The following is a 12,343-nucleotide window of genomic DNA, read 5'->3' as shown; positions in this document are numbered from 1 at the left end:
AAGGAATATATATATATATATATATATATATATATATATATATATATAAGAATTTTTTTGTATTTTCGCCGCTCTTTGATAACTTCATGCCTCGACGTGCGATTGAAAATACAAATTTGTGTAGAAATTGATAGAAATGAAGTTATAAAGTAAACTAAAATGAAAAATTAAATTCATTTGTGGTAAGATTATGTAAAAAAAAAACAAATCGCTTTGAGTAACATCTCACGACAATTATCGATACTTCGTTCGCATTCGAAAATGCTTTCTCTCGGTTGATAAGGATATATAAAAGATATTCTTGTACATATATACCTAATGAAAATAATTTTCTTATAACGTTACACCATTAAAAATTATTCTATTTCAGAAAAATAAAGTTTTGAATTTTTTAATTCAGTTAACGATGAAGAGAGAAAGAGAAGTAGTAAAAGAAAAGAAAGGAGGGGAGAGAGAGAGAGAGAGAGAGAAAAGAAAAGAAAGGGGGAGCCTGAATCAAATATGTTCAGATTTGTAATATAATTCGAGACAACTTTCTGTGCCTTGAATAACTGTATACTTTATGCGCAGTGCCTTTACGTTAGAAAACAGTGAATCTTAATCGAAATAATCTCGCTTTATGTATCTTGCAATATTCAGTTTCTATATAAAAGTAATTTTTAATAAATGAAGAATAGGGCAAAATTGATATAATCTCATTCTCGTATCATAAAATACAAATTTTATTTTATAGTATCGAAAATAATTTGTAATAAATAAAAATCAACAAATTCGACGTAACATATATTCTCCGCATTATTTTTCATTTCATAGCCTCGTCTGGAACATATTATTATATTTTTTCATATCATTTTTACATATGTTGCATGTTATAAATATACAATTTTTGTTTTCTGTAACATGAATTGCTGTAAAATATTCTGTACAAGTAAAAATGTTTATGTACATTATGTATATTATTGTTCCAACTATTTACATTAAGTATATTGTTACTGACTGCTTACATCTACATTATGATCAGTATCACTGTTTATATCTTCCTGAAACCACACTGAAATTATTGATATCTTCTAGAGTACCTGTACTATCATCAAATTTTTCTATAGTATTTCTTTTTTCAATCAAAGATTGCTCCTTCATGTTTGGTTCATTGATCCAAACACCATCACCTGTGAAATTATTATTTTTCTCCAACATATATAGACACAATGCGAGATACTGGCTATTAGTAAACGAGTACTCTGTATTTTGAGAATATTGTCGTTTTAAATCAGCCAGTACTTTTTCCACTCTCGATCTGCAGAATAAAAAAAAATGGAAATTTTATTAGTCTATTCTAATATTATAATATATAATAGAAAATTTACAAAAATAAAAAAGAAAATATGAATATTAAAAGTCAGAGATCGAAACATTAAAAATAATTTGAACTACTACTCTTTGTTAAATATTCTAAATTATCTAATTTATATAATAATTCTATTAAGTAGATATGGCCATTACTGTTTATAAAGTACGATGTGTATATTGGAGCATATTTCGTTTATCGTAAAATGTTTCTTTAAGTATTTTAACATCTGCTTGATATCTTTATATGTAGCCGTTTTCCAATGTAGATGTCTCGTTAGCAATATGCTTTTGTTTACTCCTAATTCCTGCATAAATATATGCCGTAAACTATATCTGGATGAATCTAAGCCGATTTGCAAAGCTCTAGAATAAATAAAATAAAAACAATATGTATACTGTATAAGTAATATTTATCAAATAAATCAAATCGCATATAGAGTAAACAATCAAGAACGAACAAGGTTAATTTGATTGCGGAGATGTGGAAGAGATAGTGCTAGGAACTGTATGAAGACGACTATGACCCGATGGATAGTGTATACCCACTAGGGGAGTTCAGTATAATGCAAGAAGAGATGGAAAGAGCAATAAAACTCTTAAAACAAAAAAAAATCTCTGGGAACAGACGGAATAACAGCTGAGATCTTGAAAGCCATGGGAGAAAAAGGAGTGGATGCTATCCACAGAATATAACAGATAAACCATATGGCTCGTGGATTGGCGGGAGTCGACGTTTGTTACCATCTTTAAAAGGCTCACCTTTGAAATACACGAATTATAGAACAGTAGCACTGATATCGCACGCTAGTAAGATCCTTCTGCATTATACACGGACGATTGAAACTGTTTCTTCTATCACAGATATCTGATGAATAGACCAAATTTGTCCCAGGCAAGGGTACGAGAGTGCAAATTCTAAATGTCAGACAACTTATAGAGAAGGCAAGAGAATTTAATCGTTCGGTGTTTTCTTTGTTGACTATAATAAGGCATTTGAGATAAGGCAAGGTGAGATGGAATCTGCTATGGAAAATTTTGGAGTAGATAGGAACACTAAAACGTCTGATCCAAATGATTCGCAGCTTATATGAGGATAATAACAAAGATTCGAATAGACCAGACATATTCAAATAACTTTCAAGTATATATATGCAGAGGTGAGACAGGACTGCATCCCCTACACTGTTTAACATCTACAGAATATGTCATGAGACAGGTTTTAGAAGAATGGCAAGGAGGCATATCGATTGGGAAAAGGAAGATTAGTAATTTGCGATATGCAGATGACACCCTCGTAGTCGCGAAGTTGTCAATAAATTTGTCTACTTGGGATCGCTCATTACAAACAATGCGAGAAAGAAATACGCCGAAGATTCAGTATGGCGAGGTCTACTACTGTTAAGCTGAGAAGAATATGGAAGGACACTTCGATTACAAGAGCCACGAAGATGAAACTGGTAAATGCCCTCATTTTTCCAATAGCTACTTACGCGGCGGAGACTTGAACTATGAAGAAGACTGATAGAAGAATTAAGGTCTTTGAGCTATGGGTGTACAGATGCATTCTGAGGATTTCGTGGACTGAACATCACACTAATCAGTCGGTGCTAGATGAGCTCAGGGTCGGCTCCAGATTGATACAAAAAATTAATCATCTTTATCTCCAGTATTTTAGCCATGTGGTGAGAGGTACAGGGACAATAGAAAGGCTGATTGTTGAGGAAAAGATGGAAAAGAAATGTCCTAAAGGCAGATCGCCAATCAGGTGGGCGGATCAGGTTAATCGAATTATGAACAACAGTTTTCATAAAGCCGAACAACTAGGAGAGAGAAGTCTGGCAGGAACTTATTCGAGTATGAAGTATCATTACATCCTTTCGGAGGATTATGAAAAGAGGAGAAGGGAGAAGACATAGAGTTTCTCAATATTCAGAAAGTATCTATAAATTCTTTTATACTTGTCCATTGAAGAGTTTGTAGCCAGGAATGTTTGTGGTTTGGTCCATTTCAAAGAATCAATGATGTTAATGTACTTTATACGTTGTTTTGTCTGCTTCAGCTTGTATACAATTTGCAGCATTCGCGAATGCTTATACCACAAGCTTAGATCCGGGTGCCGTTTTATCATTTTGAATCGTTGTTGGACGTCTTCATAACTTACTCGAAAAATTTGCATGCAAGTCTCTACATGTTTATCCGGTATTTCATTTTTTTTGAACAACTTCAGTAATCGTATAACATTAACTGAATCTTGTAAAAGTATAAAGGGATATTTTCTCAAAAATGTTACAATTGGCATTCCCAAGGCTTCTGTAGAATGGTTCAACAGCAATCTGATGTTATCGGCAGAAGCAATGATAACCGAAGGATTATTTTTTATCTATTTAAAGAATAAATTTATGTAAATATATATTTTCTAGTAAAAAAACTCAAAAATATCTAAGACCTTGACTAAGATTAAATAAAGATATAATTTAAACAAAAACTTAAAAAAAAAGAAATTAAATAAAGATTTGCACTTGCTTTCATTCCTTTAAATTAAACTTATTGATTAGAAAAATTTATTTAACAAAAATTCATGCAATGAAATTTTTAATACTAAAAAGTTATACTTACTATTTTCTCATCATAATGGAGATCAAGCCTGAGTACTTTCAATGTCTCTGTAATCATTCTTATACTCTTTATTTTTATGTACTTGTGCAATAATATCTTATCGTCTAGATATGGCAGATTGAATATCTGATTTTTGCAATACAAAAGACATTTCCAATAGTATTCCTGGACTGTCAATGTATTACTCAATTTGAAAATGTGTTCAGGAACTTCACTACCAAATATATTTGCAGCAATATTTTGTTCAGCTGGAATATTAACTCTATTTTGGAACTTTGATAATTTTGTGTGAAAATGATAGCTTGTACTGCAATTTAAAAAATTATTAAAAGAAATATATTCATTTCTCATAGAAAAATCAATTTTCAATATGTTATCAATTTACTTGTTCAATAAAGATATACTTATAACTGGCACTCCTAATTCTTTTAATACATTAATTCTATGTTCTAATGAATACTCTTGCAGTCTTAGACAAAAGTGAAGTTTCTCTATAGAGTCCACTCTAATATTATATTTCTGAAAAAAATAAATAAAATATTATATTTTGTTTACACAAAGAAAAGATCGCATTCATTTTGAAAGAGAAATTATATTATAAAGATCGTACAAAAAATAAAAAAAGAAACTAAAAATCTAAAAAAATAAATATAAAGATTCTGAACAAAAAATTTTAAAGATATGCCTCTTTTAAAATAAATAAATACTTATATTACAATTGGGTAAATTATTCAAATAAAGTACAGCTTTAGTTAGCAATTCTTTTTATCAATCTCTCGATTCTATTAATTATATTATGAATAAAATTCATTAGTAATAGAATTATATTGTAAAAAACAATTAAATTAATTATTAATCCACATACTATTTGCCTTTTAGAGAGAGAAAAAAAAATATTTTTAATTACATCACAAAAAATTAGTAAATTATATTTGTATATCTTACCTGAAAGAGCAAACAATTTTTTATTATTCGATGACGTGGAATTTTAAAGATATATTTCGTATCAAAAAATTTGTTTATATCAGTAGAAGTTAAACCCAAGTTTTTCATGAGAATATTGCGAAATTCTCTCTGTTTTATAATAGATGTTTTGAGCCAACCTTGATAAGTGAACCTCATTATTAAAAAATATTGTATATATTTATATTTATAATTATTTTCTCAAATTTGACTTAATAAATGTTTTTAATTTATAATAATCACGTGCTCAAATGTTCGATAGTACCGTAAATGAACTGAAATAACTATAACACATTTGTTAGGTTAGAATTCCAATCCCTATTCAAACCTTGGAACCTAACCCTAATCAATTTATTTTGAGATGCGTTCCGTTTCGTGCACGATGCATTTTATCCTTCTTTAATATTAAAGGAGCAGCAAGGATAAAATGATGCGCATCATGTGTGAAGCGGAACTTTCCTGGATTCTACAGTCTCGTCCTAATGCTTTCTTCAAATTCTAAAAGAACTTAACAGAACACGATACGAACGAGTGGTGGAACTGGAACATTGGATAGAAAATAGGAGTAATAGGAGTAATAGGAGTAATAGTGCTGCAATAGAAGAGATGTATGGACAGTTGTCTTTTTATAATAAATGATTAAATTATTTATCTGATGACAAGATAGAAAAAAAACCATATAATATAATGTAATATATATATATGATTGAGTGTAGATCAATATTTTCTATAAATAAGTACTGCTGTCAAAGTATAGAACTTATAAAATAGTATATTGCATTCAAAATACATAATTTGCCAGAATACAAAAAATGCATATTAATTAGAGTGAGAAATTTAGATTTAAATCAGTATTTGTCACTAGAATTTGCCGATTTGCCATTAATAATAGATAATGTCATTAATATAAAATTGAAATTTGCAAAATACATAAAAAAACACGTGCAATTTAAAAAACTAAGGCCTTAGCAGAAACATGTTTTATTTTTTACAATTTATATCAACAGCATTGCATCAGGCCTGTATTAAAAAATAAATTATAATACATGTTAGATATATAAAATGCTAATTGATATTAATTGTCGTTAGAAAATTTAGTAAGTATCAATTATTTTCTCTAAGTGAAATTTTTACTATTTTTTATATAATACAGTTTTAAAAAGTTTATTTCAACGATCATATATAAACGCAATAGAAGAGGCAAAAGTCATAGTGATATTAGTCACTTAATTATGACTCTGAAAAAGAAAAGGATTTTCTATATATTTTGCTTCAGTAGACTGTACCAATGATCTCAAGTCGGTAAGTTTAAAAAGTAACTTACATCACTATCGCTTACATCCCTTCATATATTAATTCAATATTGCATATTAATTCAATTTTGCATTATATTCGATTAATGTAAATTTTGTGTGAAATTATCAAATAATCTAATCTGTACTACATATTTACATTAAAATATTATATTCGGAAATTTCTGTATTTTATTCGTTACCGTTTTGGAATATCATGCATTTGTTTTCATCTTTCTTCGAGTAAATGTATACAATAGTTAAATGTCTTTCCGTTTGAAGTTAATTGCATTTCAAGTGGATGCATTGCATTAGATATTCATATATACATCATATTCAGTCCGACAACCATTACTTCGAAGTTATCTATCAGACATGTAATTTATAATTGAAACTCTTAAACTTCTCTCCAGACATTAATGATCGTTTATGTACGTATTTACACCTCGGAAGGTTTAATTCGTAAAATCACAGGAACACTAGTGCATGGTAGAATCGCCAATTCTGTGACGACAGCCGTTACAAGATCGGCCGGTGTCACGTCATAAGTAATGTTCAAAAGATTTAATGATTTCCTCGTTCGCCAATTCAAGAGTAAAGACTTTTTCGAATTACCATTGAATTGATGATTCACAAGATCATCTGCGTTACCTAAAACAAACGTAGAAATGAATAAATAGTATTACAAAATAGAAGAAAATTAGATAACACTGAATCAAAATTATAATCATTTTTGAAAAATAATATAAATGTAATAAATAAAATATATTTAATACAAGACAGAATTATATGTGTATAATATCAATTTATGTAAAATTAATTATGTAAACATAAATAATACATATTATGTAGACATATATACATATATAAACATACAAATAAAATACAATCTAGAGATATTTATGATTTATTATATCTTATTTGGCCTCTTCATTTACCTAATTCATTATGAACGATAGAGTCGGTCTGCACTCGTTCAGATGATTTGTGTGTTTCGCACGCTACTAAAACAGGAACATTAAAGGCTTTCGCCATTAAAGCAACCTGTGCCGTTCCTACTCTTGACATTACTGCTCCGTTAGCTAATATCGCGTGGGCACCTAGAAAAACTTTACTGACCTAGACAAGTAAAATTATAAATCAGCTTAGCATCACAATTAGAAATTAAAAAATGAAAAGTAGATAGTTAAAGAATTTATATATTTCTATATTTTTTCTCAAATCTATATTTAAAACAAAGAGAAATTGTACATTTATTTTGTAAAATTTTTAGTTTTGTAAATATTAAATAACTTCCTAATGTATAAAATCTATTTTTGAGATATTTATGAATTAAACAAATTTTTAGAAATAAATTCTTCAATTTATTATAGGCATAATTAGTTACTTCTGGCATAATGAAGCTGAGAGCATTGATTAGTATATATGAACACTCAATCCCGTGTTTCGCCAAACGTCTCAGCTGTTCTTTTCCTTCTAGCCATGGTCTACCATCGACCACAACCACACGAAACTGCTTGCCTGCAGCATGTGCCTCCACTAATATCTTGTGAATTAAGGATGAACTGAAATGTATTTTATTTTCAGAAACAATATTCTGTTATATGCCTTTGTCTTATAAAAATTCATAGAAATATAGAAATAAATATATTATTATATATCTTAGAAATAATAAATCTTCAAAAATAATAAAATAAGTAATAAAAATATTAAAAATAAGACATAATAAAATCTTCAAAAAAAGAAAATTTAATTTGTGGATTGTATTCTATAAATAAGTCATAAAATATACTCACTAGCCATATGTTAAAATAACATTTCCATCCGATATTTTACTCTGTATTGTTAACGATATCGCTTTGTCAGCCAGTTGAATTTGTTCCGAAATGTAAGTATCTATTATTCCTTGTAGCTTACTTTTTGCCTGTAATACATCATATTCATAATAAACTATTAAGTATTAAGTCAGTAATTACAAGAGACTTAAATTAAAAGAACATGCAATTCACAAATTCTCTTAAATTCCCCTTTGTTTCTTATATCTTTTCTTATTATCTATACATGTATTCTTTGATTTATATAAGGCAGATTTATGTAAAAGAGAAAAACAATTAAATTAAAAATATAAATATATGATAAGTATAAAATGTTATAAAATCATTTACTTTTTCATCCGATAATGTAGATGAAAACTGTGTCATCTGCCACGTGAGATGGCGCATAGCATTATGCATTGAGACGCCCAATGGTCTGCAATGGCAAAGATACTTCAGCGATTCTTTCAAGTTTGCCTCGAGACCACGTATGAAATCTTCATGTATTGGCTTTTCGAAATCCTGGATCACCTGTTTGATAGCAGCTAAAAGCGCGACACATCTCGCGTTACTACCAACGATAACTTTATTAGCATACTGAACACCTAGTCTAACTATTGCTGGATGTATATTTGAGTTTACTGTGGCAATATTGAATAAAGAACGCTCCCTTTCTTGATATAAGTGTTTAAATAAATTAACAGTGTGCGCATTCTCCCTCACTGCATTGTTCACGACACTTTTCTTCACTGGACATTCGGATACAGTTTCTACACGTGGTTTGAGAAATTCCTCACTTTTTATATTATTCTTTGCTAACTGTTGCTGCTTGGCAGCTCTCTGAGCCTCCTGCTTAGCTCTTCGTTCTGCACGAAGCTCAGCCTTACTCTTGCCTTCATTTTTACTTTCGGATGCATTTTGGACATTCGAAGATTGAATTGCATTTTCCTTCAAGACTGTAGGTGATGAAACTGTTGCATCTTTTGCTACATTTGCTTTTGTATTTTTTTCTAAGATTTCACAGTCTACTATTGCAGATTTACATTTAATTTTAATATTTCCTGTTTCTATTATCTTATTACCTTTTTCTGCTACATCTGCTCTTGCATCTTTTATTGGGATCTTACAATTAGTAGCTGGTGCTACATTTTTAGTATTGTCTATCTTATTAATCTTTGCCGCCTTAGCAGCAGTTTTAGCAGCCTTCTTTGCTTCGCGTTCCGCTTTGATTTCCTCTCTTGTTTTTTGCGAGAGATTCGGCTTCTCATTCGAATTTGGTAAAGACATGTTTGTCCGTTTCCGTTGTTAGAATTAACGATTGTCTTTAAATTCTTCCTTTTTTTTCGAGGTTTCGTTCTCTTTGTTGTTGAATATTTATGAACATCTGTCAGAGATTTAAAACATTATCAATCAACGACTTCAATAAATGTAAACAAATACAGTGCTGAAAATGTTCGCATATAGATTTCAATCTTGATTTTACAACGTACTGTTGCATCAGACCTGATGAAAAGCGACTCGTTTTGGCAACGACTTTTGCTCGATCGATCAGCTTGAGACTTCAAGCAACAAAATTAGTAAATTATATAATTTAATAAATTGCACAAAACTATTTAATCTCCTCTTATTTAACTACTTTCGAAATTCACTGGTCGAAATTCAAACCTGATTGCATATTTTCGTGTTGAATGCTTAAATCTCGTGAATTTCGAGCATACACTAAACACATGTTCACAAACATAGACGTAGTATATATAGATTAGTCTCAAAGGAGAAAGAAGTAGGAGTAGCCGGACTGTGAATCGGATCGAGTTCTCGCGCATGCGTGACGAAAATAGAAGAATGAAACGTGTGATGGATCATTTTAACATCCCATCCCTAAAACAATATTTATGATTTTAATATTTTACATAAGAATGGAACGGTTTTGAGAGGGACATATTTTGGTCATGTTGTTTTTCTTCTATCTAGATGAAGGCGCCAAAAAAAATTTGAAAGTCGCTTTTGCTTTTTTAAATAAAATATTATATGATTTTTTTAATAGTGTATTCCTTTAATTATTTTACATATAAGTTTTAATGTAGATATAAAAAAATCAATAATTTGAGGTATTTAACATTTTATATCAATATGTGTCAGAATAAAGTGTACAATATTTCATAAATTATTGATTTTCTGATATCTCTAATGTGTATATATAAGGTGTTCCAAAATTCACGCATTTGGAGTACAGGACATGAAACTTTATGCTAAAACAACTTTTTCCTTTTACAAAATTGCGTCTAACAAGTTGCTTTTGCAGAAGAGCAGAGCCCCTGTTCTTGGGAAAAAAATGTATATGAAAAACTACTAGAGATATACTGTGGTATCCGTAACATATACTATAGTATTTTCCTACTTTTTCGTATACGTTTCTTTTCAGGAATAGGGACTCAGGTTGAAGTTATACGAGTAAATGCAAAAATTATTTATGGGTCGCAATTTTGTTAAAGGAAAAAGTTGTTTGTTTTAGCATAAAGTATCATGTTCTATTCTTCGAATATACGAATTTTGGGACACCTGTGTGTGTGTGTGTATATATATATATATATATACACATATACAAAAATTTATTACAGTACCAAAAAATTAATTATTAATTGTTATTATTAGTTACCAAAATCTCAATTATATATGTCAATTAAATTTCTCAATTATATTTCATTTTCCTCTTTTTCAACTTATTTCTTTTTTTTCACTTTTTTCTCCAATACATAATATGTTACATATTTTTTCTCCGATCATATATTCTTTAGTTAATAACAATTGTCAAATAAAAATTTTATTTTAGGATAATTTGTACTTATATTTTCTCTTTTTCTTTTTATATCATTAATATTTTTAATTTATGAAATCAATATAATTTTATAGCTAAAAACACCATTATATTTTTTGGGCTTGTTATCTACTTATAATTAATCTCATTTTGTAAAACATTTTAAATGTGTAATTTTTCCAATCTCCGAATTATTTTACTCTTTTGTATAATTATTTTTATAAGTATTTGAATTAATTCTTTTGGACAAACTCTTAGAGAAAATAGATTTCCTTCAATAATTTTTTTCCATTTTATTTATATAATTTTTATTTAAAATACATCGCACAGTTTACTTCTTTGCGGCATCGTCCTCACGTTGATACGATTGCAATAGTTCTTGCTTCTTTGATGCAATGCGTTCTGCACGACGTTTACGAGCTTCCCTCACCTTGGTGCGTCGAGCTTCAGCCTGATCGGACAACATTTCAGCACGGGCCTTCTCTGCCTTCTTCTTGTGAATAAACTCCATCAATACTCGCTTATTTTTGAAAACATTACCTTTAGCTTTCATATATAGTGAATGATACAGATGTCTATCAATCTTCTTCGTTTCACGATATTTCTTTAAAAGGCGACGAAGGACTCGCATCCTTTGAATCCAAAGATCCTGTATGATGTATGTAAATGATTACACATACTCTTCACAAATGTTTATGATTTTTTTATTAATATGATAGAGACAGAAAATAATGATTGTGTTCAATTTGGTATTCGCAATGCTCGCAAGTATCAATTTTATCCTTGAAATTTGACAAACTAATAATAAATAATTAGATAAAATAATGTTTGCGAGTGTCATAAATGTTAAGTGAAATGCATTCAATGTAACATAACATTATAAGACACGTACGTTTAATGTACAATTGAAAAGCATAAGCAATAACAACAGGAAATAATAAATTTCAGACAATCTATAAGAAACCATATGTACCAAAATATATGATTTCTGATAAAATTGGCAGACTGTTTAATTATTTTTTTTTTTTTTAAGAATAAAACTTTGTTTCTTTTTAAACATGTTTTTAGTACTTCAAACATGCTTTAATCTATATTATTAACAAAATTAAAACATGTTTAAAATACGTTAAAAACATCAATTAAATATATTTGAAATTGTTAAAAACATATTTAAAACAATTTTTTACCAACACTGGATTCTGACAAGTTCAATTTATTATTCCTTTTTTCTCTATCTATGCTTTTCAATTGTATGTCAGATTTAATTACTGGAATACACATACTTTTTGTGGTGTACGTGCGTTCGCCGTACCCTTTCTTTTACCAAAACCGCAATGACGACCTTTGCGTCTAGCTTCGGTATTCTTGCGAACACGAGCTCTCGAATGTACAGCCACGGGCTTCTTAATAATAAGACCATCCTTGATCAGTTTTCTAATATTTTGTCCTAAAAAATAATATATAAGTTTTTATATGTGTGTATGTATGTGTAT

General features: G+C 29.3%; 3 protein-coding genes across 3 annotated transcripts in view; all 3 read right to left on the bottom strand.

The window, feature by feature from the left end:
- Positions 1-891: 891 nt before the first annotated feature.
- On the bottom strand, positions 892-5,088 carry LOC108746368. The gene is made up of 6 exons (XM_018483101.1): positions 4,912-5,088; positions 4,352-4,485; positions 3,967-4,273; positions 3,309-3,730; positions 1,504-1,713; positions 892-1,297 (listed from the first exon to the last, which is right to left on the bottom strand). Exons 1-6 carry the CDS (start codon positions 5,086-5,088, stop codon positions 1,024-1,026), a joined length of 1,524 nt encoding a protein of 507 aa, XP_018338603.1. The 3' UTR covers positions 892-1,023.
- A 1,311-nt stretch (positions 5,089-6,399) lies between these two features.
- On the bottom strand, positions 6,400-9,768 carry LOC108746383 (translation initiation factor eIF-2B subunit delta). The gene is made up of 6 exons (XM_018483120.1): positions 9,526-9,768; positions 8,387-9,419; positions 8,018-8,145; positions 7,609-7,786; positions 7,160-7,340; positions 6,400-6,872 (listed from the first exon to the last, which is right to left on the bottom strand). The coding sequence occupies exons 2-6, from the start codon at positions 9,320-9,322 to the stop codon at positions 6,661-6,663; spliced, it is 1,635 nt and encodes a 544-aa protein (XP_018338622.1). The 5' UTR covers positions 9,323-9,419; positions 9,526-9,768; the 3' UTR covers positions 6,400-6,660.
- A 1,360-nt stretch (positions 9,769-11,128) lies between these two features.
- The window catches only part of LOC108746384 (60S ribosomal protein L19), a 1,887-nt gene continuing 672 nt past the window's right edge, over positions 11,129-12,343 (bottom strand). The window contains exons 3-4 of the mRNA XM_018483121.1: positions 12,134-12,297; positions 11,129-11,499 (exon numbers count right to left, since the gene is read on the bottom strand). Of these exons, the coding sequence (XP_018338623.1) occupies positions 11,182-11,499; positions 12,134-12,297 (482 nt within the window). The 3' untranslated portion in view covers positions 11,129-11,181. The remainder of the gene's footprint in view (positions 11,500-12,133; positions 12,298-12,343) is intronic.

This window comes from Trachymyrmex septentrionalis, unplaced genomic scaffold, assembly GCF_001594115.1.
Source record: "Trachymyrmex septentrionalis isolate Tsep2-gDNA-1 unplaced genomic scaffold, Tsep1.0 scaffold17, whole genome shotgun sequence".
NCBI classification, from domain to species: Eukaryota; Metazoa; Arthropoda; class Insecta; order Hymenoptera; family Formicidae; genus Trachymyrmex; species Trachymyrmex septentrionalis.
This window is presented reverse-complemented; position numbering and strand designations above follow the sequence as displayed.

Excerpts from the sequence above, each read along its gene's own strand:
- LOC108746368 (XM_018483101.1), bottom strand. The coding sequence starts at position 5,088 with ATGAGGTTCACTTATCAAGGTTGGCTCAAAACATCTATTATAAAACAG. Across the intron at positions 4,486-4,911 it reads AAAATTGTTTGCTCTTTCAG|AAATATAATATTAGAGTGGA; the intron begins GTAAGATATACA and ends TATTTTTTTCAG. Across the intron at positions 4,274-4,351 it reads AGTATATCTTTATTGAACAA|TACAAGCTATCATTTTCACA; the intron begins GTAAATTGATAA and ends TTTAAATTGCAG.
- LOC108746383 (XM_018483120.1), bottom strand. The coding sequence starts at position 9,322 with ATGTCTTTACCAAATTCGAATGAGAAGCCGAATCTCTCGCAAAAAACA. Across the intron at positions 7,787-8,017 it reads GTTATTTTAACATATGGCTA|TTCATCCTTAATTCACAAGA; the intron begins GTGAGTATATTT and ends AATACATTTCAG. Across the intron at positions 6,873-7,159 it reads TATCGTTCATAATGAATTAG|GTAACGCAGATGATCTTGTG; the intron begins GTAAATGAAGAG and ends CGTTTGTTTTAG.